This window comes from Elgaria multicarinata, chromosome 9 (assembly GCF_023053635.1).
Source record: "Elgaria multicarinata webbii isolate HBS135686 ecotype San Diego chromosome 9, rElgMul1.1.pri, whole genome shotgun sequence".
Lineage (NCBI taxonomy): Eukaryota > Metazoa > Chordata > Lepidosauria > Squamata > Anguidae > Elgaria > Elgaria multicarinata.
This window is the reverse complement of record NC_086179.1, coordinates 37,255,884-37,278,861: the sequence shown is the minus strand read 5'-3', so window position 1 is coordinate 37,278,861 and position 22,978 is coordinate 37,255,884. Positions and strand designations below refer to the sequence as shown.

The window sequence follows — 22,978 nt, the reverse complement described above, 5'->3', positions numbered from 1 at the left end:
ATCCTTCTGCAATATTACTGTATTTATTATTAGATGGGTAGTTAGGTATTGCTCCATCTACTTTAGTGGGCACAAGAAGCTTCAAACTACAAAACTGATGTGCTATGATATAGGGTGGATTAGGCTTCAGAGCATTCTTCTAATAAGATTAAAAGTGTGATATTGTCATAGCAGGCCGATATTTCTAGTGTACCTGAAGTCTCTATTACTCCCCAAACTCTTCAGGTCACACTGCATGCCAATTTGCTGAATCATAGGATGGTGCCTGGTGTTATAATAAAACTTAATCTCTCAATCTGCTCCAGAATCCACACACTGAAGTACATTCTGCAAGTTTGTTTGAGGATGAAGAGGTACTCAAGTCAAATATGCAGACAGCATCCCACCTGGATATTAAGAAATGTTTGTAGTTTCCACATCACAAGTAGAAGCAAATACAGAGTCACAGCAAAATGGACATTGATCATCTTCATTACAGCCCATAATACCCTTTTTAAAATAAAAACACACACAATAGTATGTTATACATCAAGTAGATCTCCATAGGTTGTTTTTGCAAAAGCAAACCATCTTCTTTCCCCATTTTAAAATAAGCACCAATAGCAGGGGAAAAGAAGAAGGGAAGCATTAAAAAACATCAGTCTGTCTCACACAGTTTATTTAACAATAGGTAATAAGAAATCAATTAACAGTCTATACAGTGATCGAAAGTTCATATTTATAAGTAATCAACTTTAATTGCATGATTTACAACATTTGAGGGTTTTTTGCTTTCTATTTTCAAGTTTTACAGAAAATGGAAGAGGAGGAAAAGGGAGGGGAGGGAAAGAGAAAGCAAGCATAAAGAAGAAACCCCAGGGATTTTCTCTCAGGTTAAAATTATACCCTTGGAATAGTTTCTTACCCTCTTTATTTTTTTCCTTTGTTAGATGTAAAAATAACAAAAAAAATCTTTCAAGAAAACAAACCACAATATATATACTACATCCATTTGGCAGCTGCCCCCGTGTATTTGCAAAAAAGTTGTCTTCTCTCTACATGTACAAATTTTAATACTTGAAGTTTAAGCTCAGACTCTGGTATAGAAAATTCTTGGAGGACAAAAGTAGACTTCGGGAGGGAGACTGGGTTACTTAATATTTTTTTTACAGTTTTTAAAAGAATTGACATCTTTCCAACCAAAGAGGAAAAATTGGTATTTATCTTTAATATATATTTATATATATGCACTGTATTTTTAAAGCAACATTCACCCTTTTTTGTCCTCCAGTTTTAGGTAATGTTCTGTTTTTTTTTTTGCAGTAGACATGAGGAAAACCAGAATAGGGAAAAAGTTAACCATCTGCCTCAGTAAATTATAACTATCAATATTACATATTTTCATTAATTTAAAAAAAAATAAAACCTATTGGAGGCCAGAGAAGGGTCATTTGGTCAGCAGCCAAATAACTATTCCCTTCCCAAGCACCTCCCCAACGCACGCGATGGGAAAACAAAAACAAGAAAAAAGACTGGTTTAGGATCCCAGCCATAACAAAAATATATTTTCTTTGTATTCTATTGTCCCTCAGGTTCATTTTGTTGGTTTTGAGTTTTTAAAACCATAAACTACTGCTGCAGAGTTCAGATGTATTCCAGGGAAAAATGTTCTGCTAAGAAAGATTCAAAAAAAATTGTCTTCAGTACAAAAAGTCTTGTGAAAATAAGGTTTTTTTGCTCCCAAAATGCTACAATGTGTCTTAGTGTATGTCTAGTGTACTCTGTGAAAGGTTTGTATTCAAGTCTGAATTATCTGAGCTGAGTCCCAGTTCTGTGGCACTTGCACCGTGGAGACCTGCCATGCCTGGATTGCTAGCAAGCTGAGAAAGCATTGCACTCTGGTCCGGGCTGGCAAAATGCCCCTGATCCATAGGGTTAGCTTGGGCAGCTACCAGTCCTGGATGTGGGGAGCTGGTCTGTGGGGAGACGTGATGTGGAGAAGGTTGAGGCTGCATCCTAGGGGAAGGGCTGGAATGGGGTGGCTGGGACTGGGGACGTGGTGAGGGGACCGGCTGTGGGGAACGCACTTGATTGGTGAGCGATGATGGAATCTGCTGGCCTTGTAAGTGTGGGGACTGGGCCTGGCTAGGGAGCATGTGCTGTTGGGGGCTCATGGGATTGGGCTGAGCTGGTGATCCCATCTGCTGCTGGAGTAGCCGCTGCTGGAAAGCTTGCTGCAAACTTGATCCTGTGTCCGCACTCATTGCTTGTGGAAGCTGGCTCATTTGTCCCATGTTTCCTTGCTGCATCTGCTGCATGTGATGCTGCATCCGTTGCTGCTGCTGTTGGGGGTACCCGACTCCCTGGGGCTGTTGGAATTGGTTATGGTTGGCCATGCCAGGACCCAGCCCTGGTCCTGCTCCTTGCTGCTGCTGCTGCTGCTGCTGCTGCTGACGCTGCTGTTCAATCATTTGATGTCGTCTCATAAGGAGATCCCGAAACTGGGGAGACATTGCTGAGTGATTCATGTTCATTGGCTGTGCCTGAGGATTCATCCCACCCATGGCCTGCTGGGGTGGAGGCTGCTGGGGTGGTGACTGCTGCGGCATGCTGGGCCTCTGGACACCCGCTTGCATCGGATTCATGTTTTGCATGGCTGGATTTGGGTGCACACCTTGCTGCCCAGACATAGCCTGCTGCTGCTGCAGCCCTGGTTGCCCCTGCGGCATTCCAGGCTGGCCTGGCATGCCCTGTGGATTCTGGTTCCCAGCATACTTGGCAGCCCGCTGCTTGATGAAAGCGGCTAACAGCTGAGGGTTGGAGTGCAGGATGTTAAGTACCTGCTGCTGCTGCATGGGAGAGCTGGGTGACCTGAGAGTCCGCAGCAGGTTTTGTAAGGCTGCCTGGGGCAGAGAACTTGGTTTTGACTGAGCTGCACCAGGTACTTGACCCATTCCTGGCTGTGGTGACATATTCATCGGCTGCCCAGGCTGGGCCATTGACATCATTGAGGGTCTCTGCATTCCTGGCTGCAGCTGCTGAGGTTGGGGCAACCCACCCTGGGCCCATGCAGGCTGTTGCTGAAGACCTGTTGGTCCCATTCCTTGATCTATGTGGCCACCAGGACCTCTGGCCATCTGAGGCTGTGTTACACCCATAGGCTGTATTGGATTCATTTGGGGCATCTGGTGTTGAATTGGCCTCTGGAAAATTGGAACATGAGCCATCTGCCGCTGGTGATCTGCTACTCGCTGTATCTGCATGGCTATTTCCACTGCAGCTGCAGGAGGGCCCTGGATAGGTGGCTGAGCAGTCTGAGGAGTTGTTGGAGGAGTTACCTGGCCACCTGCCTTGCCTTGCGACACAGCACCAGAAGGTTGAATTCTTGAAATGTTAAATGGAGGCACGTTATTGGGAGGTGCAGGTTGTGGCTGCGAGGCAGGCTGGGGTGGAGGCTGCGGCTGTGGGGTCTGTGGAGTTGGGGGCTGCTGGCCTGTTGGAGTAGTTGGTGTGGCTGGTGTTGGCGAGGGCAGTGGCTGCTGCTGGCCTACCATGCCGGTCCTGTTCATGCTCGCCATCCTCCTTCGAAGCATCTGGGCCTGCTGCAGGCGATGCTGAAGCTGTTGCTGACGAAGCTTGTGTTTGATGTTGAGGCAAAAGGGCACGGGACACTTGTTCTCCTGGCAGTGCTTAGCATGGTAGCAGCAAAGAGCAATGAGCTGCTTGCAAATTGGGCATCCTCCATTGGTTTTGCGCTTGCAACCTTTGGTGTGTTGGACAACCCTCTTCATCTTCTGGCAGGACGGCAGTGAACAGTTGGCGTTGCGACACTGGCAGGCATGGACCAAGGACTGGATGCAGCGTTGGATGCTCAGGCGACGCGAATCTCCAGGGCTCTGAGTGGTGGCTGTCTGCTGGTTGTTGCTCTCGTCATCAATACCAAGACCCAGTTTCTCCATCTTGTGCTCGTGGTTTTTAGTGTTGTAGCAGGTGATGCACAGGTCATAATCCTAAAAACAGAAATAATTAGTCAGGTAACTGGCCATGTTGCTCAACAGGAGCACATGAGTTTATCAACTCTAAAAAAAAAACCTCAATAGCATTTCAGCAGAAATCTATAGCTTGAAGAAGATAGTCTTCATTAATGTAAATCTCAAATTGCTAAAAATAATCTTCATTAATGTAATCTCCAATTGCTAATGATGAAACTGTCCAAGAAACCCACCCCCCTAAAACTTATAAATGTGAGCATCCCCACCCAGAGACAGGAAAATCTGTTCTGATCAATACAGATGAGAGAACTAACTTCTTAAGCTGAGAGAGGTGAAGGAATAAACACTCACTGAACACCATGCAATGAACATCAGAGCAAGCGGTACAGAACATTATTAGGACTAGTAGGGGGAGCAAAACAAGTAAAGGGCTGTCTCCCATCCCTGACAGATGCAGTCCTGCCATAGTGAAGCACACACCATCATCAAGCAAACAGGGATCATTACAAAAAGGGCCTTAAGATGGTACGTTTCTATTATCTATCTGGCTGTAATATCCTATGGTAGATACTCTGTAAGTAGAACTACATTAAGTTGGAATACATTAAGTTGATAATTACTTCATTATCAGTCACAAAGGAAAATAGCTGGGGTGGGACAGTAGGGAACATTTGCTTTACAAATGTCCCAAGATAAAATTCTACATGGACCATATTAAGAATCCCATGACTAAAGAACCCCCTTCCCCCTCCGTAGACCTCTGAATGTAGTTTAACCGATTGTTTCATTACAGGGCAAACATACCTCACAGACAGTGCAATGCCACCTTGTCTCCACGTGGTGCTTGCATTCATTGCAGGTATAAACAAAACGGTCCTGGCTCTGAGTGTGCAGCTCTACCAGCATGCACATAGTTGACCACATTGCCCTTCGTAGTGAGGAAAATTCAAGGTGTTTGTCTCTGGCAAGGGTGAGGAAGGCATCACGCCCATCCATTAAGTCACACGGAATGAGTGGGTCAGGTTCAATGATGGGAGGCAGGGAGTTGGCTTGAGGACCAGCCATTAGACGAATCACAAAGAATACCTGAAAAAGAGTGGCCAATTTTAGGTTTTAGTCTAAGAGGTTTTAGCTATTACCCTTTACTACACATTACTTACTGCTCTATGGTATTTAATCGTAGTGTGAAATGCTTGAATACATCAACAGGCTACAAAGATCAGAAACAGGCATCAGGTGCTCTGCATAACCTGTATAGCACTGGGTGATCCCACAATTAGGAGCAAGTCCCCCCTCCTCATGCACAAACTGAAATGTAACTAATTAATTTCCCCTGATGATCCAGTCACAACCAGTGACAAACAAGTGCAACTGATTCAGAATTGCAATAAAGTTATGTTTAACTAACAGTAGTATGTTACTTTATCAGGACAAAACCAATCCAGATAACCTCAGCCTGACTGCATGCCTCCATGTGAACATCATTTAGCGTTTTCCTGTGTCTTTTCTTACCACTTCCTACTTTTTCATTGTGTATAGAATGCAAACTTATGAGCATATTTTTAATATTTTATATTGTACAATGCTTTAGAATTTGGCAAATACTATCAACTTTTCAGTTTACAAAATACAATCCTTAAAATAGCAGTGCAGGTTATTAGTTTCTAAAATATGATAATGATGTTCTTTAAATAAGAGAATTAGGACTTTTTTTGGATTTCTTGTTTAACACAAATAGAAACCATATGAGCTACTTATTTCCATAATGTTTCAGTGTGTGTGTGTTGTGGTCTGCTGATCATTTCAGTACTGCACTTTGTCTGAAGCCTCAGGCCGCTGGATTAAATTAGCAATGGGCCTAAATTGTTGACAAATTAGAAGAAGAATCTTATTTGGGCGTGATAGAACTTCTGAGACAGAAAAACTCTCTCTGCTTTCTGTGTCCCTGGTCAGACATTCAAGTATTATTTTTGCTCTTACCTCCTTGTGCTTCTCCATAGTGGCATACAGTTTCTGGGAAAGGTCATTGGAGACATTGGGCATTCCAGGCTTCTTTTTATTACCACGACTCAAGCTGCTCTTATTTTTACTGGTCTTCTTATTGTTCTTCTTTTTGGCATTTTTGCTATCTCCTTTGCTGACCTGGAAGTGAACCCAGAACTTAAGTCAAGTTTGAGAACGTCAAGATACATTTTATTTAGGACCTGACATTATGTGGAATAACTAAACTATCGTCAAGAAGCAAGTTAACAAAATACTTGCTACGCCACTGATCCCTCAGCTGCTGGTGCTGAGGCAAAGATGCCAGGCAGAGCCAAACAAAAGGCTGGAGTAGTATGCAAATCTTTCAGCCACCCACGTTAGTCACAAGGACTGTGGCAGATGAAACACTCTTCAGGCCAATTTAACACAATGAAAACAAAATGCCTTTGTTTGGTCCCTAGTCTCTTGCTCTTTATCAACCACCCTACAAGCCATTAAGAATTAATTCGCTAGCTGCAGATTTTAGAAAAGTGAAGGATGGCAATTGTTGAGTTTAAGCTACTTCCTTACATCAGTGCTCTCATTGCTAGTGTTCTCTTCTCTCTTCCGTTCTTCCTCCTCTTGTTCTAGCTCCTTAATGCTCTCTTCTAGAACATTTGGCCAGAAGTCACCTTCAAAGTAGGGCAGTTCTTTTGCACTTGTTAGACGGTCTTCTGTTGCCTGCTTAAAAATATCCTGCAATGCAAAGTGTTTGTCAGCATACACTACATTGAAGAAAACACCCAAAGCTGAAAAATGTTGAGACACATGTGCAAAAGGCGAGTTATTCTCTCTTGAATCCTACACCAAAAAAAAGTTTCATCAGGCTGCTTTGGTTGTATAGCTTCTAGATGTTTAAACACGTATTTAGGATTATAGGAAAGAAGCAACATTTTTTCTAGGTATGACTGCTTAAGTCCCTAAATGATCCAAATACTTTTCAATTATGAAGTTAAGCATTGAGATATCAAATACTTCTGAAAAAATGTTTTTACACTGTTTGAGAAATAAGTTCCTATTCCATGATAAAACAGAGGTGTGAGAACAGAAGTGATAAATCTAATTCACAACCAACCTTGTAATCATGGACTATGCGCTCTGACACCGATTTATCCAGCATCTTTTTGTACCACTCTTGCAGTCGTTTGGGTTTGGGTATCTTTTGGTCAGGAGGATGGCAATGGAAAATATAATCATCTCCTTCACTAGGGGGGCAGGCCCAGATATGTCCAGTTGTATACCTAATAATATTTAAAGAAAAACCAGGACCATTAATTCTATTATCCATTATTATTAATACTGATTCAATGTGCTGCCCACTTCATTCATCCATTTTTCCAGGAGCAATTTTTCTCTCTACATGCAACTAGCAGAACAAATAAGAAAAGTTATATCCAAGGATCTCAGGAAGTGTGTGCATAATGACGTCAGCCACTGGTATAACCCAAAACTGCTTAGCTGCAGCTACAGAACTACTTGAAGTATCTTCAAACCATTCTAAGGATTTGAGAAGCCTAATACAGGAGGCAATGGAAAAAACTTTATGTCCATCCCTATTCACCTAAACTTTCCCAATACCTCGCTATGTAAATAGCTAGTTAGAATCAGTACTCAATTAAATCTACAAACTGGAAGACATCTCAGTTCTACACGTGATTATTTTGGGCATCTCACTAGCCTACCCTCACCTTCTTTAATTTTTGATTCCTTTTCTTTGGAGATGGAAAATAAGAGCTTTCGATTCAGAGAGCTTTAACATATTTATTGATGTTTGAATTGGTCATAGTTCTCCTTTGTACCCTTTCCCCAACTTGGTGTTTAATTTTGAGTATTCCTCTATCCATTCCATTACTCATAATCTCAGGCTTCCTTGGTCCAATATTTACCAAAGCTGTTAAGCAGGTTCTGCAGAGTTGATAAAAGATGCTATAGTGAGGTTGCCTTTCATTTTAGAGGTTGTTCAGGATCTAGTGTCTATGTTTCTACCCTTTGGAACTACTTACCCAATATTCCCTGCTGCGCTACAATAATTTTTTTGCTTACTGGTTGATGACAATTTATGCATACTTTGTTGACCATTTTGATTATGGTTTAATGGCATTAAATCACCCACTCCTCGGTCTTCTGCAACTTATATTCTCCCCTTTTAGCAACCGCTATGCGGTGATCAACAGCTTATAAATCTGTGATAGTTTATTCAGGTAGATAACTTCTATATGCCTCAATTTGATGGCAAAGAACACTTAACTTGCCATTGAAAAGGTTACTTTACCAAGGCAAGAATTCCGTAGCAACTGTGATTGAAATAAGCAGAGAAGCAACAAAACCTCATTGAAAAATATCTTAAAATGTATTTTTGCTTGGATTTAAAATTTTATATAATTCAAAAAACAACTCCATGATGATGGAGAGATTTGGAATTTCTCTTATGAGCACATTCACCCTCATCCCACCTTTTCTTCAAATCCAACCCACTTTTGCTTATTTTACTTTGTTAGATATTAGATTAAACCTGTAGCCCACAATACATCTCACAGCAGTTTTTTTTTTAACTTTAACCCTACTTTTGAGATAAAAATGGCCTCCTAAAGTGGTTCAATATAATAACTTCAATAGAATACTGGTGTCCAACACTACATGAATGAAAATGAAACCCAGGCCCTGCCCTCAGGTATTCAAACTATAAAAAGAAATGACAAGGAGAAGTGGAAGGGAAAGGTAGAGAAGAAAAACCAGTTTGACAATAAAGTTCGCACTGCTGACAGAGACAATAAAATAAAACTACCTTTATTTTTTGTAAGTCAGTATTTCAAGAATTGTTCTTCTTTTACTCTTGTATGGCACATACTGTCATCCTGGAACTCTACGTAACTGACAACTCTCCCCTCCACTGAAGGGACTAAAATGCATCCTATAGTTCTAACAAGCAAGCCGGCCTTAAATTCTTACCCTCCACTGAGGGTATACTAGTCAAAGCATATCTAGACTTAGAGTACAAAATACAGCTTGTATACCATCTTCAATCATTTTTGATATTATGGAATTTTACATAAGAGAAAGCTTACCCCAGTTTCTTGACATATTCTAGGTATCCTATTAATATTTCATGATAGACAGCAGTCCTCAGGCATTTAGGGCGGAAGAAATGAACACTGTCAAGATAAGATATGTATACTCGCCTAGATAAAAGACAGAGAAAGTTCCTAAGTCCAGGCCAAAATTAGAAGCATTTCGCAATGTTTAAATATCTGTCCATTCTATTTCCCATCTTTCAGCAAAAAGGTGTCATCTGTATTTGAATTAAGCTGCCATTAACATTTCAGGAATTTGCCTTCCTTCACATTTTTATCTTCCTCCTCCACAGCTATTGCATTTACACTGCCATTTTACTATCCAAGCTATCTTCCTCTGTTTTCCACGTAATATTTTGCACTTTATTCTAAAACTTTAACATACAAACTCTCACCTTGGGAAAAATGTAACACAGGACTGGTTCAGACCCAAGGTCCAAACATGCTTTGGTCTACAAGAATGAACATTCAAGGAGCTGTAAGCTTGCACAATGCAATTCTCTTCCTAATTTGAGACAAGTCATAGTTTACCATTTTGTCTGAACTGGCAAACAGTGATTTGCATTTGACCTGCAAACCAGGATAGGCAACTGAGATTGAACTGAGGGTGCCAATTCCAGTTTGTAGGCCAAGTGCAAAATGACAAACTATGGTTTGCCTCAAACCAGGAAGGGAACTGCCATGTGCAAACGGGGGAGGAGAAGTGAGTGTGCAAATCCAGAGGTCTTTGAAGATCTGTTCTTGTAGTGTCAGACCATGATTAGTGTTTGGAAGAGAGCCCCAGAGCCTCCAATGATGGCTGTTCCCACATGCTTCATAGGTTGCGTCAACTATTACAATAACAAACATGTATTAAGACTTATTAACAGTGCAGCATTTTAACTGTATTGCAACTTACACAATTTAGTAGAAGTGAAGTTAGGACAATAAGCAAAATACATAAGAGAATAGTTTAGATCAGGAATGGGAAATGTCTGGACCACAAGCTTAATACAGTCAATGGAGGTTCCCCATCTGACCCACCAGATCTTTTGCCAGGCCCTTACACCATTCCCCCTAAAGCCCTAACCCTGCTGGGTTTCCCCGAGTTCAGAGCTACAAAAAGGGAGCCCTTTCTGTAGCGCTGAGATGGAATGATGGTGAAATAGATGGGGCTCTCCCTGACATCATCTGCCGCCCGCCCTGGGGAGGAGGGTGTCCCAGGAGGAAATCCTTGGCAGCAGCACTCTTAAGTGCCACAGCCCAGCATCAGCATTCTTTTACCTTCTTTCCCTGCAAGGACAGAGAAAGAGTGGTGGGGAAGGTCCTTCAGCTGTTGCTCAGCAGGGACTCTTGAGTCCCTTTGTCAAGTATCAGCTGAAGCCAGAATCCTCCCTGCCTTCTTTTCCCACCAGGCTGGGAGGGGTCCTTTGCATTTACCTCCATCAAGCTAGCAGTGAGGATGAACCTGATGGTCCCAAATTTTGTTTTGGCTAGCAAGGCCAGACAAAAATTGTAGACCCTAAACATAAACGTGAGGAAGGGGGAAGCTAGTATAAACAAAAGGCTTTTATATAATAGCAGAACTAGGTACAACTAATGGCACATTCCAACAAATTGGATAAAAGAGTCTTGCTTTTAACAATGCAGTCAACAGATTTTAAGTTGAGTCAAGCTGTTTCTATAAAGCAAACTCAAGCTGCTTCTAAAAAGCAAGTAATTGTTCCAAACTTAAAATAAGCTCCTTTTACCAAGCATAAACAGTTTGTTTGCATAGAGAAAACTCAACTTTTGTGTGACCGGCAAGTTAGGCAAAGGACAGGAGAAGAAGAAAGCTGTTTTAAGTTGTATAAACCAATCTTGTTTCTTAGCTAAAATTTTCAACGCCTCTTAGGTCTAGCAACAACCCAACTATAATCAAAAGAATAAACACATCACAATGTAGTTCTTTACCTCTGGTTGGGTTGTGGGCAATCTGACCCATACTCCTGAACATGCATACCAAAAAAGCACAAATCTACACCATCAATCTCCTCAAAAGCAAAGAGGGCTTTTGTTCGATAAGGGAACTGTTCTGCCATCTCTCCACTATCTACAAACCTGCAAAATTAAAAGGCATAATTTAAAGGCAATCCCTGAAAATTAACATAACACAACAAAAACAGAAAACTGAAACCCATCATGTGAGAACCAAATAAGAAAATGTTTTAACTGCTGCTGCTTTTAAAATTTTAATGATAGATTTATTTTTATCTGGGTATTTTAATGCTTTTGTGTAAACTGCTTTATCTTGACAGTATAGTGGCATATAAATAATAAACTAAACCAAACCTGACCAAAACCACCCACTCAACAGTTCAAAGTATCTACAAGTCACTTGAAAAATTATTCTCTTTTCTGCTTGCTGTAAAGAAGAGAGTAACATTTGATACCAAAACCCAGTGCTCAAGTTTATCACCTTGCAATCACCAGACTTATTAATTTATTTTAAAAAATGTTTTGCCGCCTTTCAGGGCAAAATCCCTCCCAAAGCAAGTCACAACAATAAACACATAAAACTGATTAATCAACTTACTTTCAAAAATCATGATTGTTAAACTGGAAAAGCATTTTAAAATCAAATTATTCAAAAGAGGAAGGCTAGAGCATATTATATGTCAAATACCGCCAATGGCAAAGATATTGCCAGTGCTCTTTTGATTACCCAAGTAACATTTTGTAATGCCCCAAAACATGTAGCAATGCTAAAAGGGTTGATCTAAGAATAGAACATACTACTTAAAGGCTTGAAAAAAAATCATACCTTGCTTTCATTCCTGGTTTAACTTCTACAGTTTTCTCTGAAGTATGAACCACCCTAACAATGACTTCTCCTGACTCAGGGTGATTCTGTCTTCTCAGAAAGTCATTCACTCTGTTCTCCAAGAATGTACCAAGTCTTGTGGTTGGTAATCCTATGTAAATAAAGAACTCTTAATATACTATTACCGTAACACACCAGAACCAAAAGAGCTTGTAGCTCAACTGATTAAAATTTGCACAGTTGCCCCTGATGGTCAATTAAAGTTTCTTTGATTAATCCCCCAATTAAATGTTGCAGCAGTGAAGAGTTATATCAGTTTTCAATAAAGGTAGTAGTCTCATCTTATGCAAGTGCTCCCCATGAATAGAGGGTGCTATCCAACAAAGCCACCACCAAAAATGAAGAAAAAGAAACTTATCTAGAAGAAATTTATTTACTTACAACATTTATATACTGCTCTACATCTAAACAGATTCCAGAGCAGTTAACAATAAGAGATAAAATAAGATAAAAAGAATAAAATGCCATATTAAAAGTATTCTTTTTAAAATCAGAGTTCCAATTAAAACATGATGAAGCAAGACAATGGCTCTGCTCTAATTCAGCACTGTTTCCAGTGGCTGGCCATATGCCTCTGGGGAACTCACAAGAAAGGCATGTTGTGCAGACTTTATACTGTTAGTTTTACCCTACCCTGTGCCTGCTTACCCTACCCTGTACCTGTTTGCATTCTCTTCCCCTCCTTATTGTTTTACTAGGATTTTATTAGATTGTAAGCCTATGCGGCAGAGTCTTGCTATTTACTGTTTTACTCTGTACAGCACCATGTACATTGATGGTGCTATATAAATAAATAAATAAATAAATAATAATAATAATATCCCTCAGCATCTAGAACTATCTGCCATGACAAGACATTTGCTGAACTGATTGACTACTGAAGAAAAAGAACTTGGTGAATAGCTCACTGAGAATGCTGTGTGCAGCCACAGAGAGAGAAAAAAAGGCAAACCCAATATCAGATTAGGAAATGAATTGGGAATTAAATAGTACATATGATACTGCAACATCCCTACCCCCAACCTCAGTTCTCAAGCAATGATCCCAATAAATCTAGGAAGCTTTAATTAGGGGGGGAAAGCAAACAGATGTTGAGACTTGAAATATCAGTCTCATATGGTGGTTTGGTTTCCATTTTAGGAGAATGGAGCTGAAGAATAAATCTTTTGGATAGTTATGTTGCAAGTTAATGTCTTCCATATTTCAAGGATGTGTAGAGAACTGGGCCTCCTAATTGCCCCTTGTCAGTGCAACTTACCAGGCAGTTACCAATAGCAAAGAATTTGTAAGCTTGTCTGGGTTTTTTTTAATTATAAAATGATTAAAGATTCTTAACTCCAATTTATTAAAGGCAGATCATGTTCCTGACAAGGCAATATTGTTGGGCATCATATTAGTAGCTTAAATGGAACTCATCTGGTCTACAGAATTTTCTTCACAATTTTTGCAGTATAAGCAGTTTAGGAAAAGGGGAGCATGCAGTTAACACCATCCAATATTAGTAAGGCTGCAGCCCTCAACACTATTTGACAATAAAACTCACTGAAATTAATGGGGCATATTTCTAAATTAATAATCCATACAAACCTGTCCACTTATTGAACCATTAATGGAGACCCTCCTGCATGCCCCAATAGCCCTTGAAATACATCTGGGTTGGGATTTGAGAGGGTCTCCTCAGTTGTTCCACCCAAACTCTGGAACATGTTCCTGAGAGAAACATGTCTTTTTAAGAAGGATTATAGAAACTGTTAATTGGCCACTGTGGGCTATTTTTATGCTATTTTTAATTTTTCTTGTTTGATTTTATATGGTGTTTCTTATTTTTAAAACATTGTTAGGCGCCTTGAAGTCTTTGAGGAAATGTGGGCGAAAGTTGCTTTAAGTTAATAAAGCAAGGAAGCAAAAGATTGAGGAGTACAACTGAAGTCATTTCTTCACTTACTTCTAGCAGAGAATTTATTCTCTCTTCGGGTTCGCCCTGTTTTCTTTAGGCAACCATCACAAACAAAGCTGAAATAGAAGAGAGTAAAGTAGTAAAACTATTTATCCAAGTATATTCCTAACAGAGTTGTGAATAATCTCCACAAAAAATTCTCTTGATACGTTCTACCATTCTGACACAACCCATTATTGATTCCAAACACTAAAGAAGTGTAACATTTTGGACTTGAACAGTATTTTACAATTAATCAATTATAAAGTCAGCAAATCACTGAAAGAATCCACTGCCCAAAGAGAAGGGTTTCATCAACTAACACTTATTGTTAAACCAGAGAACTAATTTTAAACTGATCTAATTATTAATCTATGCCACTACCACACCCTGCACCTTATTACACACTTTCTCAACAAACTCTGTATTATGGGATGGACAGAATGGAAGATCCTGTGGTATACTCTGATCTATGGCAGTTTCTACTCCTATCAGTAAGGAATCTACTAGAAGTATATAACTAAGCTCCCTGGGATTTGAGTTGTGGAAAGACTCCCTAAAGGCCACATTGAGATTACACAGCAGTACGAATTTAAATGTCTATTAAAAGGGCCAGTGATCTTCAACCCGAGAACCCTGGGACTTTATGACTTAATGACAGACATTTTAAGGAACATTTAAAATGAGCATGGATTCGGCTTTAAGTTATGGCAGCAGCACATTTCCTAGACAGAACTGTAGTTAGTGTCGTTTTTTTAGATATGCATACAAACACATCAATATATAGCCCAATATCATCCTTGCAAGAAAAGGAGAAGCAGCAAGCAACCCACCCAGATGGCCAGATTGTCTCATTGTGAAGTACACAAATTTGATGCATTTTTCTTCCACATTCTATACATTCAACAAATCTAAAAGAGAGAGAAAGAGAAAATAAGCAACACAGGATATTGTAGATGACAATAGGATTGTTTAGGAAAATGATTCATTGTGATGTCAGAAATTATGTAGAATTCTATGTTCTTCAAACCTACATATTTGCTTTACATTCAGGAATAGGCAAATGTGCTATGCTTCAAATTCATACTATCCAGCCTCAAAACACTACTCCCCAAATGGACTAAAGTAATGTGAGGTGTGAATTCCATAAACTTTGCTTTTCTTATACTCCATTACTAAAAGAATTCAGAGCAACTGAGACTCCAGCACACACACACACACACACACACACACACACACACACACACGTGAGAGTGTATAATTTCAAAGGTGAAACTGGGTACATGACAAAAAAAACCTGAACACTTAAGATTGGGAAAGCTTCAGAAAAAGTGATGTCAACTGGATATAATTTTTCTACCTCAAGACAAATGTTCTCAATAAATTTTAACTTTGAAAATTACTACAGCAAGGCATCAATATCTTGCTCTCCCCAAACTCAGAATAAATAGAAAACAAAACATAACATCCTTTAGCACAATGATAGGCAGGCAAGTTTTTGTTTTCTTCACAACAGAATACAGAATCAATATTGTAACTGACAGACTAAAGGAATAAGGCTAAAACCCTTTTTAAAAAAGCATAGATGGTGGGAAACGGCTGCCTTTTTAAAATGGTGAATACATTTTTTAAGGTGTTATCTGAGCTGCTCAGATATTACTTACTGTTCAGGATCCAGTGTATCATTTTTTCTTTTTGAAAACTGATCTTTATTTATTGTGCTGAGGAGAGAAATTGACAAACTTAGTTGTGACAAGAATAGGCAACTGCTCATAACAAAAATGTCCACAGCAGACTATTATACACTTCAATAGGATCTTCGTAAGCATATTGCTTCTTAATTGTTTGGGGAGGAAGGAAAAGGAAGACTGAATGGGACAAGAAGATAGGATACCATATCCCAGGATGAATGCTGTCACATCCAGCTTTCCCATGAAGTAAAGATTACTTTCACAGAACACTAGAGGTGGATTTTGATAACTGGGAGCAGCACAACGGCTGGTTAAATGTTTACAACACCGTGGTTATCCATTGCCTGGGACCATGCATTTAAGCACTGCTACCCTTCTATAGATGCATCAAAAGTCAGAGGGTGGTCACAGGGCTAAACATTACAGTCAGAAGCTACAGATAATTTTCTCCTTATGAAGCACAGGATCCCCATAGGTTACTAAGTGGCTATCATGTGTCTAATCATCCAAATCCATCCTCTTGTTACAGATGGGGGAGCATATGAGCACAAAGAGGGCTCCAGGAATACCAAATGTGTTCTTGCTTGTTTAAATGTCTTCTTTAGTTTGAATTAAGTGTAAGAGTTAGTGATATTTTATGAAATGTAACACGGGGTTTCCAAGCAGGCCCCTTTACAGTCATTGGTCACAGCCTGCTTAGCTTCATCAAGGGGGTGGGGCTGCATCATGTGCCCTCAGCCTACTAAGAGTTTGTTCCCAGGTTCAATTTAAAGTGCTGTTTTTGACCTTTGAAACCCCAAACACCTTGGGACCAAGGTACTTAAAAAAACACCGTCTCTCATATCAACCTGCCCAACCTCTGAAATCTGCTTCTGAGGCCCATTTCCAGGTACCCCCACCCTTTAGAGATTCAATGGGTACCAACTAGGGAGAAAGCTTTTTCGGTAGTGGTGCCCCACCTTTAAAAAGCCTCATTAGACAGATTTACAAGGCACCACTATTTAGGGACCAGTTTAAGATTTTACTTTTTACCAAGGCTTTTAAACTGAATTGTTACCACCTTTTATTGATATCTGTTTTATTAAATCCAGGTAACTCAGTTTCTCAGAGGAGGTTATGCTGCAAGTGCCCTCACCAACTGAGTTATGGTGTCTGTACGTTCTATGGTTTTCTTGGTGAGTGTGCTGCAGTTATGAAATTCTTGCCTAGAAGAGGTATGCCTGGCCAGTCCCCTTTCACTTTGCTAGAGTAATTTGCCCTCTCAGAATCCAATGAGATTTAAAATTATGTCTGCTATGATCTGATGCACTTTACCCAAAAAATGTATTAAAACAGTCTTTTAGGCATGTGTGGTGATATGTTTAGGACAGGAGGACTTTGAAGGACTTTGTCATGTGAAGGACGTTGGAAATAAAAGTATCTAGTTATTTGTAGGAGGAGAAACACACTATATGCTGCATATTGAGGTTTTGATTTCACTTCAATGTGACAAAATGGCTATATTTTTAAAAGATAGCGAAATAGGTTTTGTTATCATCTACTATTTTAATATTGTCCAAGTTCAAGAGAAAGACATAAGAATGTTTCAATATTTTAAATATTTCCCTGTTATTTGGCATAACTACAAAATCACTATCATAAGCTACTTTTTAGTGACTAACACCTTGTGTATTACTAATCTTGAGACACTGCAGAACATTATATGGAAGGATCACCTCCAAATTCAGTAATTTCTAACACTATCATACCTCATTCTGCTGTAAAAAAAAAATACGCAACAGATTCCCCAGAAAGTCTACTACACAGCATATTCTATAGTTGGAAATTAGTGGTGGATCACACTGAAGAATACAAGTTTAGTTTCCTGTTTTAAAGAAACTCTTCTTTCGAATGCTTATTAGCAGACTCCTCAGCATTAGGTTCTTTCCTGCTTGTAGCACCTGTCCAGTTTATACTTTCACATGAATCCAGAGTCGTAAGATCCTCCACTACAAAAACGTTGGGTTAAAACGAAAGCCTGCAAGCATGACAGGACTTTCTCCCTTTGTCTCCTCCCACGGCTGCAGCCCTCTGAAAATCTGCTCCAGAGAGTTCCACAGCTCTCTAGAGCAGATCTGGAGGGCAGGCAGAAGGGAGAAGGATGAACCCCACTGCCAGTTCCATTGCCGGAAGTAATTATATCGGAGGACAGACACCACTGGATTCAACCCATCATCTGCACCTCTACAAAGAGTTGCCTGTTCTTACTGCAATTTTTGTGTATTTTACACATTCTGGAACTATTAAAACAAGGTTGAAGTTATTGATATTTACACAAGATTGTCTTGCAACTTATAGGCATTCAACTGGAAAGTCTCCTCTACAAGCAGAAGCCAAAAAACAAATGTTCAGACTCAGGTGAGGTGGGTTTTTTTTAGCATTAGGTATTTATGCACTCTAGCACATCGTATCAATTTAACTGGAAAAATTCTTCCATCTTTAAAAAGTGATGTTTCTTATTCATCCCAAAACAAATATCTGGTATTTGTTCAGAAACCTACCATTTGGGATTGATGCAGGTTGTCATGAACAAATGCCTCTTTCTTCTGTTCCACCCATAATTTGGCACAAAGGCTTAGCATTAAATAAAACAATGTACCCGAATTTGACTTATGTTTCCCCCCTAAGTTGTAGTGTTTAGACAAGGGTAAGCAACCTGGTACCTTCCAGATGTATTGGACTACAACTCCCATAATCCCTGACCATTAGCCATGTTGGCTGTGGCTTGTGCGAGTTGAAGTCCAAAACATCTGAAGGGCACTAAGTTGCCTACCCTTGATTTAGACCATGAAGAGATTGATTAATGCTATGGTGAGTATTTATATATATATATGAAAAGGATATAGCTACTCACGTTTGAGGTTGTGATGGGTCATCCCCCAGAGAAACGCTCTCCCCTTGGATTTCGTTGAAGCACTTCTCACAGAAATGATACCTGTCGGCAAGAAGGCCATATTTGGGTGAACTGTTCCGTCCACACAACACAGCCCAAGCCAAGCAACGGAGCCACCAATCACAGCAGGCCAAGGAGGGGGGCGGGAGCAGAGAGCAGGTCATCAACGGCGACAGGGACATTCAATGATGAAGATTTATGGGACCCAGAGTTTGTGTTTGGTTGTTTAGGTTTGTTTTTTTGTTTTTTGGGTTGTTTTTTTGCAATCAAAGCCAAGTGCAGACAACGACAAGCATGAAGGAGAAATAAAAAAAACAACATACACACACACACAAAGAAATGGGGGTTTGCAGGACGAAAAACAAAGAACACAGAAGCAAGACAGGACAACACAAAGCAGAAAGCCAAGGCAAAGCACAGATTAGCATTAAATCTCTCAAACGGGATCACAAGCAGCAAATTTATAGCAAATAAAGAGTATTCCATTTTAGTATACCCATGCTCTCCTCATTTCAATAATCAATGCCACATAAAGCAAAGAATCAAAATGAAGAAGGAAGAGGGTTAAGAGTAATTGCTGCTCTGACATCTGCATCAGGGTAGCAATTCCTTTCACAAGAACATCTGCCAGGAGAGGGCTGGAAAGGGGTGAAAACAATCAATCTTGAAAATGTCCAAATGTTGACAGAGCACAAGTCTTTCCCTCCTGAAGTGTTTGCTTGCAACACTTGTTTAAATCAGCAGCAACTATCCTCAACACCATTTCAATGCAACTGTTCATGATCTGGCAAAATATTAGGTACTTTAACACATATGACGATCAGCTACACATATCTATGTTCATAATGTAAAATACTGATGTACTTGAATTTGGAAGGATAGTACAGCTGACATATTTAAAGGGTTTCATCTTCACCTGAATTAATCTTCAGTGTTTTATTCAAAATATTTTCTTCCTTAAGAGTGTACAGAAACCACAGCCTTTCCATTGCTAAGCAAGTTAATTTGAGAGCACAAACACAACAAAAAGGAACAAAAACAAAAAACAGAACTACGACAGTATTTTAAAAGCAAAACAAAACCAACAGTATGAGGTTTGTAATTGCTAAGAAATGGATCATTTCCCCACCCATCCCCTCTTCAGGTACATAATAGCAGTTTATTCATTCATGACAATACAAGGATGGAAACACCAATTTGTATGTTCCAAAGAACCACACTAGTGCCATCTGCCAAGAGGGCTTCGGGTTTCATGTTTTAGACAACAATCTTCCATTCCACACAGCACACAGCTTTTGGAATTAAGGGGTGTTTCAAAAGTAGTTCATGGTATGGCATCAGGGTCTGCTGATTGAGGCCTCAAATCTTAGTAGAAATGCCCAAACCCTTACAGTAGTTCTTTGGATCACAGCTCATATATGTACTATCAAGTTGGCATTTGTGATAAAGCTTATGGCTGGAAGCTGTATATTTTAAAAAAAGTGAAAATTCAGCTTTAGGTTTTTTTAAAAGATAATTTCAAAGGGATGAGTGGAGAGTACAGGTATGCAAAAAGAGCTTCCTGTCTACCTCTGTGCCGGGAAGTCTATTTTTGATTGGCCCTGCCTTCCACATAAGTGAGAGTTAACCCTTTCCGGCCTGTTCCACTCCTCCACTGACTAAGAACAAACATGATTTGCAGCAATCCCCCAAAATTGAGGGGGGAAAGCAAGCAGATTAAAATTTCTGTGTTCTCAGCATTGCTTCTTTCTTCATTGTTTGTAACACAATTCTCCTATTAAATGTTTGTTGCCCCAAAAGCAGAAGACTGAACCTTTCTGTGAAATAAAGGAAGTAAGTCTTGCGAAGACTGCCACCATCATGCAGGTGGAACTGAAAAGGCATGAAGATGCTGATTTAATAGAGCAACTCCGGAGACTTCATCTCTTCCACTTAAGAGAATAATCTAGTGCAAGAATGGACAAAAGGTGGAGTGTAGGTCTATCAGTGGGGAATAGAACAACTACTGGTGGCTGAATTACAGCAAAAGATTTTGGACTAGGTGGACCTTGGTCTGATCCAGCAAGTTCATAAACAAGAGTACAAACTCAGGATCTCTTGACACAGATTAGCTATACCTTAATGTTAAGAGATCCCAGACATGCACACCATTAGGCCATCACAGAGATTCTAGGTTTTTTGTTTTTGCTTTTAAAAGACAAACTATGGTATGGTAAACTGAAGAACAACCCTGACCTAGCAAGCACTCTGCTTTTAATTTGGTTCTTAAATCAAATAAAGTTTAACCATTATGGTTTTGGATGTGACAACTGTATGGATTTAAATACAGGAAAGCACCTCCCTTGAGAAAAGACTAAAGGCAAAAAAGGCAGTGAACTCAAGATGCAGACATGCATGCTTTGCTGTGCTCTATTTGGCAGGGAAAAAGTGATGATCAGCTTACTGCAACAGCTTTGAACTTACTATGGTATACAGAGAGTTTATTTAAACATTCTAGTTCCTTGAAACAGGGAGAAAAAGTCAAATGGTGCAACAGGGCAGTTAGTTAGCATGGTAAGTCAGCAGCTTAGGTTTAGAGCGTGCCTGCCTATATCTATTACGGTTTTTCACAGCAGGCAGAATACTGCACCAAAATGCTTTCTTACCTGTTTTGGTAACTGTAATATGTAGCATCTCGTGGGATTGTGCATAACTGTTTTCCATAGCAACATAAAGTCTGTGGTGAAAACTCCAACTGCAAAGAAAGAGAGGGAAACAGGTTGCTTACAGATTATCCAAGGAGAAATTCCAAACGCTGCTACTCAGAAAAAGTAGTTGAGCAGTAAGGCACAGACAACGTTCTGTGGAGTACAAGCACTGTTGTGGGGGGGGGGGGGGGAGCTCTGCACCAAAATGTTTCAGTAGAAAAGGTCTAAAAGGTCCTGAATGCTTCTCTGCACAGGTGCAGAGCCCATATAAATGTGTGCAGTATTAGCTAGGTGTATTTACTGCCATACCAAAAGAAGATAGATTCAGTTTTGGTAATTCAAAATCAACATTGCCTGCACACCAGAACAGATCCTAGCATCAGTAGAAATGCGGCATGCTAGTGAAGATGCATTTACACATTAATTTATTCATTCAATATTCCCCAGTTTGTAAAAATACCCTCTTTGTACAACAACACAATATAGTTTATGAGGCATGCTTACTTAGAAACCCTGTCACACTTAACATTGTGGAACTCATTTCCAAATACATAAGCAGATGATTCCACTGTCAAGAACAGGAACCCTCCCTCTGCCCCAAATAAGCCATAGCATCCAAAATACTGAATATTTTGTACAGACTTGTGTAGGGATAGACCAGGGATGGCAAACATGCCTTGGAGAGCCATTTGCTTTATGCTTACATGCAGTAACACATTAAGGAATATTTAATCACCCCTTGAATAAGTAATGAACACAATTTAAGATATCAAACTGAACATTAGTACCAAAAACCTTTTGAACTCTTTTTCTCATTGCAGATGAAAAATTCCAATGACCTGCAAGGCAAGTCAGCTCAGAACCCCAAGGAAGTTAGAGCCAGGAGAGGAAGAGACAAAAACTATGGACTCCATGTTCACCATACTTAATGTCTAATCTATTCCCAAATCTGACAGAAAGAACTGTAATATCAGACAATCAACTACCTTGACAAGTGTTACAATTTCCTGAAGTTCAACTTAGAACCTGCCCCCTGCACTCACCTTTCGTCCACAGCAATAACCAAGGCTCTGCATAACTGGATCAATTTCCTGCTCAAACACCTCTGCCAACTTGGAGCAGTATTTATACACTCTAGACGTTTTGCGGTTGTAAAGCCAGGCATTGTTGAACATGAGCCAAATATCATCCACATATTGCCAGGGCTCCTGGTACTGTCCTGTGTCAAGCTTCCTCTTGATAGTAGAAAGGTCCATGGGGTTCTTCACTATTTCAAAATAATCCTACCAAAAAAGAAAAATGGTGTAACAAATTAGAATTCTGAACCCTTAGGTGACCATCTTGGACCTCACTTTCTTCCTGTTGAAGTTAACGTTGCTTCCCTCATTTGCTATGCAAACATGGCATGAAACCCTTACAATGTGTCACCCTTCCTCAGAAATCAAGGGATAAGCAATTTCAAAGAGGATGCCCAAATTTGAACTACTACGCTCCAAACTGAGAAGTAGAGAATCTTGCTCTGAATGTGACTTTTCATAGCTTCTTACCCCAAATTCTGATCTAGGAAGAAATGAGACGGAACTAGAAGACCCTTTAGGTATGCACAGAAGCCCTGGCAAAGCGGTTACGCATTAAGAGAAAGAAAATACTTTTAAAATACACTTACAGGAATTCCTAGAAGCTGGGGATCCACAGGCTGTCGAAAGGGAAGGGACTCTGGATCTTGACGGTAAAGTGCCTCCAAAGTTGGCATAAGTGCCTGCCTCAACTCTTCTGGCTTGAAAACTTTTTTTTTTTCAAAAGAGAAGACATGCAAGATTAAAGTA

The 22,978-nt window shown here is 39.9% G+C and overlaps 1 protein-coding gene across 1 annotated transcript in view; it reads right to left on the bottom strand.

The window, feature by feature from the left end:
* Positions 1 to 637: 637 nt before the first annotated feature.
* Positions 638 to 22,978, bottom strand: part of EP300 (E1A binding protein p300) — an 83,749-nt gene continuing 61,408 nt past the window's right edge. Inside the window, exons 17-31 of the mRNA XM_063133586.1 lie at positions 22,819 to 22,937; positions 22,196 to 22,435; positions 21,111 to 21,199; positions 18,427 to 18,507; positions 15,507 to 15,563; positions 14,676 to 14,753; positions 13,852 to 13,919; positions 11,847 to 11,997; positions 10,997 to 11,143; positions 9,059 to 9,172; positions 7,069 to 7,234; positions 6,525 to 6,689; positions 5,952 to 6,113; positions 4,776 to 5,057; positions 638 to 3,989 (exon numbers count right to left, since the gene is read on the bottom strand). Coding sequence (XP_062989656.1) covers positions 1,740 to 3,989; positions 4,776 to 5,057; positions 5,952 to 6,113; positions 6,525 to 6,689; positions 7,069 to 7,234; positions 9,059 to 9,172; positions 10,997 to 11,143; positions 11,847 to 11,997; positions 13,852 to 13,919; positions 14,676 to 14,753; positions 15,507 to 15,563; positions 18,427 to 18,507; positions 21,111 to 21,199; positions 22,196 to 22,435; positions 22,819 to 22,937 — 4,169 coding nt within the window. The 3' untranslated portion in view covers positions 638 to 1,739. The remainder of the gene's footprint in view (positions 3,990 to 4,775; positions 5,058 to 5,951; positions 6,114 to 6,524; positions 6,690 to 7,068; positions 7,235 to 9,058; positions 9,173 to 10,996; positions 11,144 to 11,846; positions 11,998 to 13,851; positions 13,920 to 14,675; positions 14,754 to 15,506; positions 15,564 to 18,426; positions 18,508 to 21,110; positions 21,200 to 22,195; positions 22,436 to 22,818; positions 22,938 to 22,978) is intronic.